Raw genomic sequence first — 12896 nt, 5'->3', positions numbered from 1 at the left:
TAGCTAGAACCCCAAGCTCCATAAAAGTGAATAAAAAAAAATTAACACTGTCCCAACAACAGTATTTTATTGTGGCAGCAGTGTAGAAGTTGTTTTTTTAGGGTTACTAGTTATCTAAGGGCTAGGTAGCTACATTGCTAGTTAGCTGCCATGTTGAAATGTAGCTAACTGGCAATGTAGCTTTACCATGTTACTTAAATATATATGGATAAATGAATTAAATAGTTTATTTAAATAATAAAATATTAAATTTGTCAAGCTATTTCACATAATTACAACCATCCTCTTAAAAAAGAAAGCTAATGTTAGGTGCATTTTAAAGTTTTTACTGAAATTATTTGATAATTCAAAGGTTTTTCCACTGTATTAATTTTATACACCAAATATCTAATTGATTCTGTAAATTTATTAGGAAATAACCTCATTAAATAATATTGAAACATATTCATTAGCTTCTTCTTTGGAGCCACATGTCTGACAAAGCTGCTGCAGGTGGAGCACTTGAAGGCAGCATTTTTGTCTAAATTCCAATTAAGAGTGAAGGCATCAGGCAGGTCCCAGCATGCACCGAGCGGCAGAGTGGGGGCGCAGTGGACAAGCGGGTGGTGGTGGGATATCTGTACTGTCCCCCCGAGACACATCAGAGGACATTAAAAACCCCTCTTCTGCCTTCATTGTGCATTCACACAAACCCTGCTCCGACATGACTGGAAGGTTATTTTAGGATCTCACCTGTTTCCAAATCCATTCAGCTGCAAGGGGGGGGGGGGGGGGAGCAGAACAAGAGAGGAGAAGTGCGCATGTGCGTGCGTGATAGAATAAGTTTCTGGTGTGGAAGTGGCGACAACTGGTGCAGCCGGTGGCCGCGAGTGTGACTTTTTGAAAGACCCCAACAAAGGCATCGCCTCCTCCCGTTGCTGTTGTAGCATCGTCATCCACACCCAGGCTGTACAGTAAGTGTGTAAGGCAAGTCAGGCACAGTGACAGCGGAAGTTAGACGACGTTGCTTTCAAAATAAAAGCTTATAGATGGGTGAGACACTTGGGGAGACCGTGCCTCTTAAAAAAATACTTTTGCAACTCGGTGACATTATATTTAATCAACTGTTTTGCATTTTGAGGCTCGCATTATTGGTATATAGCAACATTAATTAAAAAAAAGTTACAGAATAAGTAAATAATATGATAAGGGCTCAGAAAGAGAGGTTAATTGGTTAATTTTTTGATTATCGGCCATGTTTTCAAATTTCCTTCCCTAAAGTTAGTTGTTGCCAACTTATTTTCCCTCTTTTGCATTTAACATTTGTCTATAAATTGCTCAACAATGTTATTTGCAAGTAGCTAAATAGTTGTTTTGCTCGCTAGCTCATATTGTAGCTAGTAGCCGAGTACCTAAAAACGTAAATGCTCAATAAGTAACTTATTTTGCATGATCTGACTGCTTTAAAATTGTAACTTCCCTGAAATTGTAACTATTGTGGTCAAATAATAGCTTTAAATATATATATATATATTTTTTGCCAGTTGTGTAGAAGTACGTTTGGTAGGTGGGTTACTGTCTAGCTAACGGCTAGGTAGCTACAGTGCTAGCTAACGGTTTCGTAGTGACGTTGCTAGGTGGCGACGTTGCTAGGTAACGGCTGGGTAAGCTTAGTTGATATCTCGCTAATAAAAGCCAGGCAGCTTTATTCAACGAACAACGGACAACAAAACGGATATAAAGAGATGTGTTCATACAATATAAAATCAGTTTAGGCAATTTAGAAAAGCTCGGAGGTTTTATTTTGGAAGCAACTGTAGGAACTTCAGTGTTTAACACCGGTTAGCTTGACTCGGGTCTCAGGCGACACAGAAAGGCACCGGGCGGCCAGTGCGGTAGGTTCGGGGGAGGTAGGTACCGAGCACGGCGGGGCAGGAGAGCTTCTTGTAGGGGCGGACGGAGTTTCACCCCTCGTCTGTTAGAAGCTTCAGACCAGGCAGGAGCGTCTGTGCGGACTGAGAAGGACTTTGTGTTTTTGTTTTGTTTTTTAAAACCGGGGTTACTCTTCACTATACAGTTACAGTACGTTGAGGGATTCGCTTTGCAGCCTCCGGTTTTCCCCCCGCTGCTCTTGCTTGAGGTTACACCGGGGGAGCGGTGCACGTCAGCGGACTAAAGCTTAGAGAAGCGTACGGGAGCGGTGCATGTGAATGGACTGAGGTTTGTAAGCCGCCAGGGGAGCCGTGCACGTCAAACCTGCTCTGCAGCATCAATAACACCTATTTCACCGTGCAGCAGCAGCGGCGGCGGCAGCATGCAGTGAGAGGAATCCTTTCTGATGCTTTCCCACAGCAGACAGTGAAGAAAGGGGTCGGAGAGGAGGAGGAGGAGAAGTGCATGGGAGATTTGTTGGATTTTCATCATCACCGAGTCGTTCAAAACTTGTGTCCGGGATGGGGAAGGAGCAGGAGCTGCTGGAAGCCGCCCGGACTGGGAATGTTGCCTTGGTGGAGAAATTGTTGAGTGGGAAGAAAGGAATACTGGGGTCAGGCTCCGGATCCATCCCTCTACCCAACCTCCTGAGGTAAGCAGCAGACTTCACTTCCCATGACCAATACACTGTCCGGGGGAGCCCCTTTGGGGGGGGGCCTGGAGGGGATTCCTGCTGAGAGGGGTTCCCATGCTGCAAAATTAGGCATAACTTAGCTTCATCATAGGTCGCTGCAGGAGAAACGAGCCTCAGCTTCACTCCCCTCAGCTGCAGAATTGACTTTGCAGCATAGTCTTTCCATAAAGCATCTCCTGACATATTGAGGTGTTCCAGGAGCTCTTTTTTTGTTAGCTTGCAATATGCTGTATGACACAGGACAGGAACAACAAAGGAAGTCTGCTGTGCAAAGTCAAGGGTTGTGTGGAACAAAGTGCACTTAGAAGAGGTGCAGGCTGCAGGCCAAATATAAATGAGGCACAGATACAACTTGTCAATATGGGACAATTTATGTGTTGGCCATCTCCTGTCCTCTCCTGTTGCCAAGAATGGTTTGAACGACGTGGGGAAGCAACTGCATGCTGCATGCGTTGATATGATCCTGGTGTTTGTAGATGACGGTTTCCACTTCGTACTAGGAAGGCCTGATTGTCAATATGTCCAACAGCTCTGCATATATGTACCGTATTGTCATGGGACAAACAGTAAACAGACACAGTTCTGCAGAAAAGGTGATGTGGCTGAAATTTGCTAAATCTTGATTGAGAAAAAAACGTTTGCAACATCAACTCTGGTTTCTTTTTAAGAACAGGGATGTGAGCCTAGACAGGAAATGCCGTTTCAGTATCAAGTTAACAGGTAGCATGACATTCGAACAACTTGCCACGGATATAACCTTGAACCTTTTGCATATGAATCATTGCTCCTTCCATATTAATGTCTGAAGCAGAAATCTGGTTGTGAGAAAAGCTGCTGAGGTTATTGTCGTCCTCCTCCCGCCCCTGCAGCCTCTCCCTCTCTTTGCTCAGGCCGAGGCTGAGCCAGGTGATTAGGAGATCAAAGGCGGGGGCGTTTTGGGAGGAGTGCCGCCTCGGGCTCTCGGGCAGAGCATCTCACCGCTGGGCCGATGTCGCACGCTGGCAGCGAGAGAGAATGCAGACCGCTCTCGACGTCCGGCTTGGATCTTAAAAGTACAAGATCTGAACGTGTTTAAAGACGCCCTAATTTATATACTGTAAGCTGGCTGCGAGAGAGGATGTATTTAAAACGTAATGTCTGTCCTGACCCAAACAGAAAGTGTGCAGAATCATGAGAAAATTCTGTGTGAAGCTGTGTGAAAATAAGTAAAATTTAAAATTTAATGGCAACAAGTGGTCAAGACAGTGTGGTGCAGATTTTCCTGTGGGTCACTACTCTTTATGACACATGTGGTTTGGCCAAGGAAGGTATATGGACTGGGTACTTGGTAATAAGGTGTGAATAGTGGGTGTAGCCGAGGTGGGATGATAACACTGAGGCCGACAGCTAGCGACCTGTGATGCCGTCCAACTCTCACTAAAAGCAGACACACCCTTAGTTTTAAATGCACACTTTTAAAATTAATTGCTTTTTTTAACACGTAGATCTCTGGTGATTGACTCGCTTTTGGCGCCAGCCTCAAGTGGCCATTCAAGGAACTGCAGCGCTTTTGTGTTAGCTTTATTTTTTGGCCCTGGAGGCTGCTTCTTTGGTTTGACATACCATAATCTAAATGCGTGTTTCAAGGGCATTCATCTAATTAATGTAGCTGATATAAATGAAGGGCAGCATGGCAGAGCAGTGGTTGGCATTTCACATCAAGAAGGTGCTGGTTTGAACCCTCTACCCCTTACGGAACCCACATTTTAGCTCAGATTGAAATATCTCAAATACGGTTTGATTGTTTGCTGTGAAATTCCGTATGGACAGTCAGAGAATGAACTCTACTATATGTGGTGACACTCTGACTTTTCCTGTAGGATCCCCATAAGGTAGTACATGCACGGCTAATGGTAGTACATGCACGGCGTTCTGAGTCAAAACCCAAGTGTTTTAGTGTTCTCAAAGACTGTGCTGAGTCACAATTCCTGTATCAACATTGCGCACACTCCAAACTTCATTAAAACAAATTTGTCCCATGATGTTTGTTTGTCCTTCACACTATGAATTTGTTTTAATAATAAGGACTTCACTGAAAACTTATTCCCAACTTGTTACTATATGAATTTCATCTCACATTGTCACATATTGCGTTAGGATTAGACATTTAATTTATTGAAGGTCAGTGATTATTTACAAAAGCCTGAATTAATCTGGCGTTTACTGAGGAGATTAACAAAACCCAATTCAAATGTAGTGCACGAGACAAAAAAGTAGCTGTAGGATTTTTTTTTTTTATTGACCCGGAGTGTGAAGTTGAGGTCAGCGAGACGCATTATGGGTGGAAATATTTGTGTAAGTTTTTGTCTGTGAGTTTACTGTGTTACGCATACTTGGCCTTTATTGGGTCAAGACGCTGGCGCACGAGGAGACATCTGGTTAGAGACGTGTGTGTGTGTGTGTGTGTGTGTTCTGCGACACACCTCCCAATAGCGAGCTATTTAAGCTTAAGCAGATGAGTGAGTCAGCAGGGAGGTCACGGCGGAGGAGTGTGCGCGGGCTAATGTTATGGGAATGATCTCCGGGAATCAATGCATACTTTCCCATCTTAAGGCCTCTGAGCCATTCATAGCATTCCTAAGTCATGAGGTTCCTCTTTTTTTTTTGTATTCTTTTTTTTTGAAGAATCGCAGTAAACGTCCAAGTTGGACATGAACATAGTCACACACATACTGTATAAACACACACACACACACACACATTAAGCACAGGATGTAGAGGAGACAATCCTCTGCTGCAGTCAGTTTTGTGGTGTGGGGGGACTGCTCATGAACACACACTCATGAGCAGAGTGGAAAATCAATACTGCATGATGTCATCGCTGTTTAATGGGTCATATTCTCTTGTAGATGACCTGTATTGTATGTGGTGACTGTGTGTTTGTAGGTCTCGGTGCTGGGAAGGAAAAATAAACCCTTAAAGCTACTTAAAGCACTTACAATAACTGGATATGTGGGAATATTTAGTTTAAATAATATTACATTATTTATTTGAGGGTATGTAATCCCTGTACATCACGGCAGCTTTGTATTAATGACTATTGAGACAACGGTGTCCTCATTTTCCCTGATTTTAAACTTCAACTTGTCATGACTGGGGAATTTAGTTGTAGAGACTGTAAGCATGTTTATTTCTGTGTAACGTTTGACATCTTAACATGGAGGTGTATGAGGATTGGCTGTAGGTTTTCGCTGTTAAAGGAACAGTACGTAAGAAATGTATTTCAATTAATCATAAAATGGCCCTGATATGTCACTAGACATGAAGAAATCATGTTCATTTCAAATACTTATATCACTGACAACAGTGGTCCGGCCAGGATATTGTCATTTAAAAGTGAGAGTTGCAGCCCTCAACTGATGTTGATGTTGTCATGTTGTGTTTTGGTCTGAGGCGCCACCCTCAAGCTATCTACTAATCACGAAGTCAGTAGAGTTTCGTCTTCCGGGTTGCCAGCTCTGCTCTAGTTACCACAGCTGCAGCTATGAACGTGTCGGATAAAACATGTATAACGTTACTAAACCTAAAAGACCTCGTTATGAATCCGAAATACGTCGTGACAAAGTCCGGAATGGCATGGAATTGACCCTCGACGTTTGGATGCTATATTCTACTAAAAGCCCCGTGCTTCCGTACATATAGACAGTGGATTTTCCATGGTCGCCCGTGCTAAATGTGTTCATAAAAAGCTTTATATCGCACCTCTAGCAGGGTATGAAAACAATCTATGTTCCGACTGAAATGTGGTACATCTTTACGAAATATTTGGCTAATCGCCGTTAGTAAATTTTTGCGATACATAATTACTTCGCAAAACATCTCTCATGAAGCGTAAACTTTATTAACAGAAGAAAAAACTTATTGTGTCGGACTCGTCACTTGCCATCGGAAGCTCCTTGTAGCAGCCTACCTTCCTGCTGGATCCTGCAGCTTAGCTGGCAACCTGGAGTCAGGGGAGAGGCTGAGGGGATACACCGTTATACAGTATTTTGAAAGTGATTGCAGTACCAGTTTTGGCCACAGTCCTACATACTGTTCCTTTAAGTCCTGGCATCGACATCAATATGATCTATTTTAACGAATCTGACAGATTCTGATCTGACTGGGTTTTTTTTTTTTTTATCATCTATTGGACCAGGATATATCAGGTCCTTTCATTCCTTAATTTTGCTCTTGTGTACAGTAAGCCTCAGCCAAGTCAACTTAATCCTGTTTTTCTCTTTAATCCAATCAGACATTTATGTGCGGACTAAAAATGAAGTGGAAAGAAGTGTGCTCCCACTAATGCTACAAATTTGCGACAAATTTAAGCTGTGGTTAATGCACATAGTCATTATTTGCCTTATTTTATCTTGAAATACCCTAGCACTACTTTGCTATGTACGTATAGTAAAATAATAATCTTTACTGCTGCTCTTTTGAGACGGCTTGAATTATAAAACAAACGGGCCATTTCTGTGATGAGTTTTGGATATAAAGGATTTATTGTACTCGGCTTGGCAGGTTTTTCTAAAAAAAAAAAAAGTCTCCTGTATCAATCAATATTTTATGTCCATATTCATGTACATAAGAGTCCTACATACAGTGCTGTAGAGTTCACAGTCTGTCCTTTAAGAATAAAGATGTATTTTCCTTTAAGCAGCTTTACACATGGACTGAGACATTAACGGCAAAGATGAATCTGCGGCAGTCCGTCATCACACACGTAGTTCATCTTTTAGAAGAAATGAGGATAAATGCATGTGGTTTGTGTGTGTGTGTGTGTGTGTGTGTCCACATACTGACTGACTGACTGATTGAAAGCTGATACGCACAAAGAGAATGAGTCATGAATCAGCAGATGGCTGATCCCTCGTCACTCTCGCTCAATAGCATTCAGGGGAAAGCCCGTCTTGTTTTGCTTGGTGTGGCTAGGTGTGTTTACCTCCCTCCTCCTTTGCAAACCTTCAAGTGGAGAGAAGTGACTCCCAGAGGACACACACAGACACACACACACACACACACACACACTCTGTGACTCTTTGTTTTAATTGGCGTCCTCATAGGCGGTCTCCCTGGCGTTTATTTTCTGAGTTTTTTTGCTTGTGTTGGAGTCTTTTAGCGGCTCGCTCGTCTTTGTAGCTCACAGCGTGGCGCTCTATGTGTGTGTGTGTGCATGTGTGTATGTGTGTATGTGTGTGGGGTGTTATGACAGGTTTCCATGTCGTCCATTGAGGATGAATAGCGAGAAAGAAACCCGCAAAGTCTCTGTTTATTTTTCTCAAGTTGCTTCATGGCCGCAGCACTTCAGCTCTCCGTTTCAAGAAGTGGCAAATCAGATGATCAAAATCTCCAAATCTGGCTTGCTGCCTCTTTGTGTGTGTGTGTGTGTGTGTGTGTGTGTGTGCGCGTTTCTTTTTTGCAAAGCCAAGTGTGTGACATAACCACAGAGTCTTGCATAACCACAGCTAGTGTCCAGTGTTGCGTGTTTTGGGGGAACAGTGATGGCGATGAGAACTACGTGTGGTGCAGGAAGCCTAAACTGGGTCAAAGGTTAAGTCTGGGGAATGCAAGTCCATATTAAGGTCTGGATTAACGGGGACATGCTGTGTCGCTGCGTTGTCCTGCATATGAGGTGCAGAAAAAAAAGTGCTTCAGTGCTCGTCACCGTGTGCGTTGATGTGGGCGGGACACTTGCTTTCATTCAGAAAACTTATTTGTGGTAAAACTGGATAAATTCCTGGGTTCAGACCGAAACAAACCTATTACACAGCTGTGAAGTGACCTTAAAGAATCGGAGAATAACTAAAAGAGAAGAAATATCTCTGGTATTAAAAGTAAATAAAGACCCAGGTGACTCACTGACTCACATTTGGATGGATCAACGTGAACACATGGCTAATTAACCACGTTTATTTATTATACGTTTATTATTCTAGTGCTATTTTTTTTTTTGAATGAACGAGGCAAAACTCTGCGTACACAGAGGACATCAGCTGAGTAGGTGGTTTGTAAGTGCCCATTTGCCAAATAACCAGGTCCGAACAGGGCATGTGCGTTCACACTACTAAAGGAAAGTGGTAACAGGTGGCCCAGACCACATCTATGCCTCCTGTGTTCACACATGTACTTTGATCTGGGTCTCTCAGGATGGAGGTTAATACCAGTTTCAGGCCTGTCTCACCTCTGATGGGTGTGGTCGGTTGGCTTTGTGCTTTGTTTGTTGCACCTGTAACCATATCCAGCCGTGATCTGAAAAGTTCCTGTTGTACACCTTTTTATAGATTCTGCTGTTTCTTGCAACATAAAACAAAAACACAACCAATAGTTGACGTGCGTTTTCACATGTGGATTGGACGCCACAGACCTTAACCCCATTGAGAATCTTTGGGATGTGCTGGAGAAGGCTTCTTTTTTATAGATATATGTGTGTGTGTGTTTGTGTGTTTGCCTATGATTAAACTCAGAGGCTTCTTATATCTCTATTAGAGCCCGGGCCAAGCTCTGCTGCAGCACCCTGCCAACAAACCGAGACCTCCATACTTGCCAAGACACACACACACACTGCTTCTCTCTCTCTCTCTCTTCCCTTACACTCTGTCTCTCTTTGTTCCTCCCTCAATCTAAATCTTTGTTTTTTTTGTTCGAGTCTCAAATCCCTTATTCTTTCTTCTCCGTCTCCGTCCCTCCATCTGGTGCCCCGGATTCTCTGTCAATACCTCTCTGGCTTCCTCTCCATCACTCACTCCGCAGTCTCTCTCTCCTCTCCTCTCCAGAGACGAACGAACAATCAAGCCCCCCTACTGTCGCTCGTTATGCTTTTCCCCTCCCTCTCCTCCCCACTTTCCCCTATCTTATCACAAACTGCTCTCCGCCTCTCCGTCTTCCTATGGCCCTCTCTCTCTCTCTCTTTCATTCACATCTCACACGGCACTACATCTGTTATCACTATGTGCGAGCATCTTTTACCCGTCATTCCTCTCGCTGCAACATCGGTGTTGGTTGACGGTGGCAAATGGGGAATTCGGGGAATCCTCAGCTCTTCTCAGAACCGCCCTCGCCTGCAACCACAACCTGAAAATTATTAGCGTTCCCCAGGATGTGTCGTCCGTTAGACAAGAAATATAAAAACTGTGATGGCCCCGGGAGAGGCCGTGAAAAAGTGTTATAAGAAAATGTGTCAGAGCTATGAAATTACCAACACAGTGTGCAGTTTAGTTAGATCTGTCAAGATGTCCTCAGACAACAGCTGCTTCTACTTCAGCTCGAGCTTTTATCCTGACACTTATTGATTCTAGCTCAATTCACAAGTGTGTAACAACATGGAGAAAGAAGCGGGATGAGAGAAAAAAACAAAGAACATGAGTTCCTGATCAGTTCGGTGATCAGTCAGTCTGAGCTTCCATGTGCATGTTGCAAGTGAGCTATAGTGGCTATATGTCTGTTCTCCTGGTACCCTGGACGTTGTGTAGCGTTTAAACTAGGACTGTCAGAGTTACGCGTGCAAATTCCCTTTAACACCATTAATTTGTTTGATGCTTTGTGAGATTATGACCCTCAGTCTGAACCGTAGATTTATGAATCAGGAAGCGATGGCCAGCAGAAAGTTCAACTTCAAAGTCATTTGCATTTACTCTCGTATGTAAAGTGCGTTAATACCCATAGCAGTAGCATAATAGTAACATATGTTTGTGTAAAAAATAAACAAAAAAAGGTTAAAGGAACCGTATGTAAGAAATGTATTTCAATTAATCATTCATTTCAAATACTTATATCACTGACAACAGTGGTCCGGCCAGGATATTGTCATTTAAAAGTGAAAGTTGCAGCCCTCAACTGATGTTATTGTTGTCATGTTGTGTTTTGGCCTGAGGCGCCACCCTCCAGCTATCTACTAATCACGAAGTCAGTAGAGTTTCGTCTTCCGGGTTGCCAGCTCTGCTCTAGTTACCACAGCTGCAGCTACGAACGTGTCGGATTAAACATGTATAACGTTACTAAACCTAAAAGACCTCGTTATGAATCCGAAATACGTCGTGACAAAGTCCGAAATAAAACAAGGATTTGTATAGGAGATGCCTTTGAAAGATGGAGACGGCTGAAACTTTTGGATGCTATATTCTACTAAAAGCCCCGTGCTTCCATACATATAGACAGTGGATTTTCCATGGTCGCCCGTGCTAAATGCGTTCATAAAAAGCTTTATATCGCACCGCTAGCAGGGTATGAAAACAATCTATGTTCCGACTGAAATGTGGTATTACAGTACATCTTTACGAAATATTTGGCTAATCGCCATTAGTAAATTTTTTGCGATACATAATTACTTCGCAAAACATCTCTCATGAAGCATAAACTTTATTAACAGAAAAAAAAACTTACTGTGTGGGACTCGTCACTTGCCATTGGAAGCTCCTTGTAGCAGCCTACGTTCCTGTTGGATCCTGCAGCTTAGCTGGCAACCTCGAGTCAGGGGGGAGGCTGAGGGGATACACCGTTATACAGTATTTTGAAAGTGATTGCAGTGCCAGTTTTGGCCACAATCTTACATACGTTTCCTTTAATGGCGATTCAATATTTCATATATTAACAGCTCATCTTATAGTCCACCAAAAGCATTGTCGGCCAACTTGGCAAATGTACAGTATGATTGGCAGGTGTGGTTAAGATTTAGTTTTGGTTTACCAGGGCTTTAGCCAGCTTCTGGCTGGTATAATATTCATTTTGAATTTGGCAGAAATTGCTGTTAAATTTAGGCTCTTTGGAACAGAGTGCTTGGCTGTCTGCATAATTTATTAGACTGATTTACCCCACAGATTATGTGTTGTCTATCAATTAAATTAACCATAGCCGTGCACTTAAAATTGACAAAGTGGATTGAAGAAACCTCCTGACCCCCAGCCATTTTAATTTGGTCTCTACAGATAGTATTTAAATTCTCAAGTCAGCTGAGGTTAGCAAATATACTGTATGGTTGCCAGAACTGAATAGAATGTGAGTTTGGATAGGATAAGGCTGATATTAGCTGAACTTTTGGCTGAGCTTTCAGTTTGGCAGCATGGGGAGTCAATAGATTCGGTGCATTATTAATTATGAATCTGAAACAAAAAATGTTCTGCTGCCTGTATAAGTTTTTAACATGACTTTTCCCATAGCCTTGATGTTTTTTTGTTTGTCTTTCTATTCGTAATCAATAATTTAAGGCAGCTTTAATGACTCGTTAGTAAATCAAACACTTTAACAATGAAGGATGTAATTCATGCAGGTAATGTGCTGAATTCATTACCGGGAGATTTTCTTATTAATTTAATTGTCTTGTGAGTTTCCTCTTTACATAAGTAGAATTTGCACACTTCCTGTTCTGGTCATGTTGCGTTTGGTCTTGAAGAGCCCAAACACGTTTGATCCTGAGTGGAGGAGACACGGAGGCAGCGTGCAGCCAGCAAAAGGGAAGGAGGGAGTGATGTGACGTCCAGTCTGTCACACTAATCTACAAGTCTGCGACCCCACATAACACCGCAAGTGTTTTGGAGACACGCACACATTCCACTCGGCTCCCCCGCTCTCTGATAGATGGCGGTATTTAATGAAGCGCTGCTTTTGAAGTAGATAAGATGCGGAGAGAGGAGGGCGAGGGCTAGAAATGCTAATGTCATTATGCGGTTAGGGCAAGGGCTACGCTGGAGAGCACTGGAGGGAAGTTATGAATGTGTGCTCTGTGAATGTTCTGCTTTTCGGCACAGTAATCTTTTTCCTTCACTCGAGGTGTCAGACAATGATACAGGTTGTAAACAGTTGCTCGTATCATCTAAAGCACTTATCCGGGGATCCGCAGGTCCTCTGTACACATCCATTACACCTGAAAGTGCTGCTTCTAGGTTTATTTTTAACCTGCTGTACTTGCTGTACATGTCTCTTCTTTATTCTTTGAGGTCAAACACGAACAAAAACTCCCTTTTTTGCAGCTGTGAAAATTATGTAAATTAGGCAGATAAAGAATGGCAGGAAGCTACTTTGTTTGAGAGTCGGCTTTAACAAACCAGAGTTGCTCAGGTTGATAGTTACGTGATGGTTGGGCGGTGATTATTTTTTATTTTAATCTAATTCAAGCTACACTTGTGCGGCAGAATTCAGATTTTCTTACAGAAATAAACATTATGCGGTCACATAGGTTCATCCCTGTACAGAAGGACTAATCCACAGCCCCATCAAACACCTTGGGGATAAACTCATGGTTGTTGTTAGTGTCCACATTCTTTTATCCATTTCGCCT

The 12896-nt window shown here is 42.8% G+C and overlaps 1 protein-coding gene across 5 annotated transcripts in view; it reads left to right on the top strand.

Moving 5' to 3' along the window:
• The first annotated feature begins 1903 nt into the window (after positions 1 to 1903).
• Positions 1904 to 12896, top strand: part of anks1b (ankyrin repeat and sterile alpha motif domain containing 1B) — a 193246-nt gene continuing 182253 nt past the window's right edge. For all 5 annotated transcript variants that reach the window (XM_084573565.1, XM_084573564.1, XM_084573563.1 and 2 more), the window contains exon 1: positions 1904 to 2563. In XM_084573565.1, coding sequence (XP_084429691.1) covers positions 2433 to 2563 — 131 coding nt within the window. In that variant the 5' untranslated portion in view covers positions 1904 to 2432. The remainder of the gene's footprint in view (positions 2564 to 12896) is intronic.

The sequence above is a fragment of the Chelon labrosus genome (assembly GCF_963514085.1).
Source record: "Chelon labrosus genome assembly, chromosome: 23".
NCBI lineage: Eukaryota > Metazoa > Chordata > Actinopteri > Mugiliformes > Mugilidae > Chelon > Chelon labrosus.
This window is presented reverse-complemented; position numbering and strand designations above follow the sequence as displayed.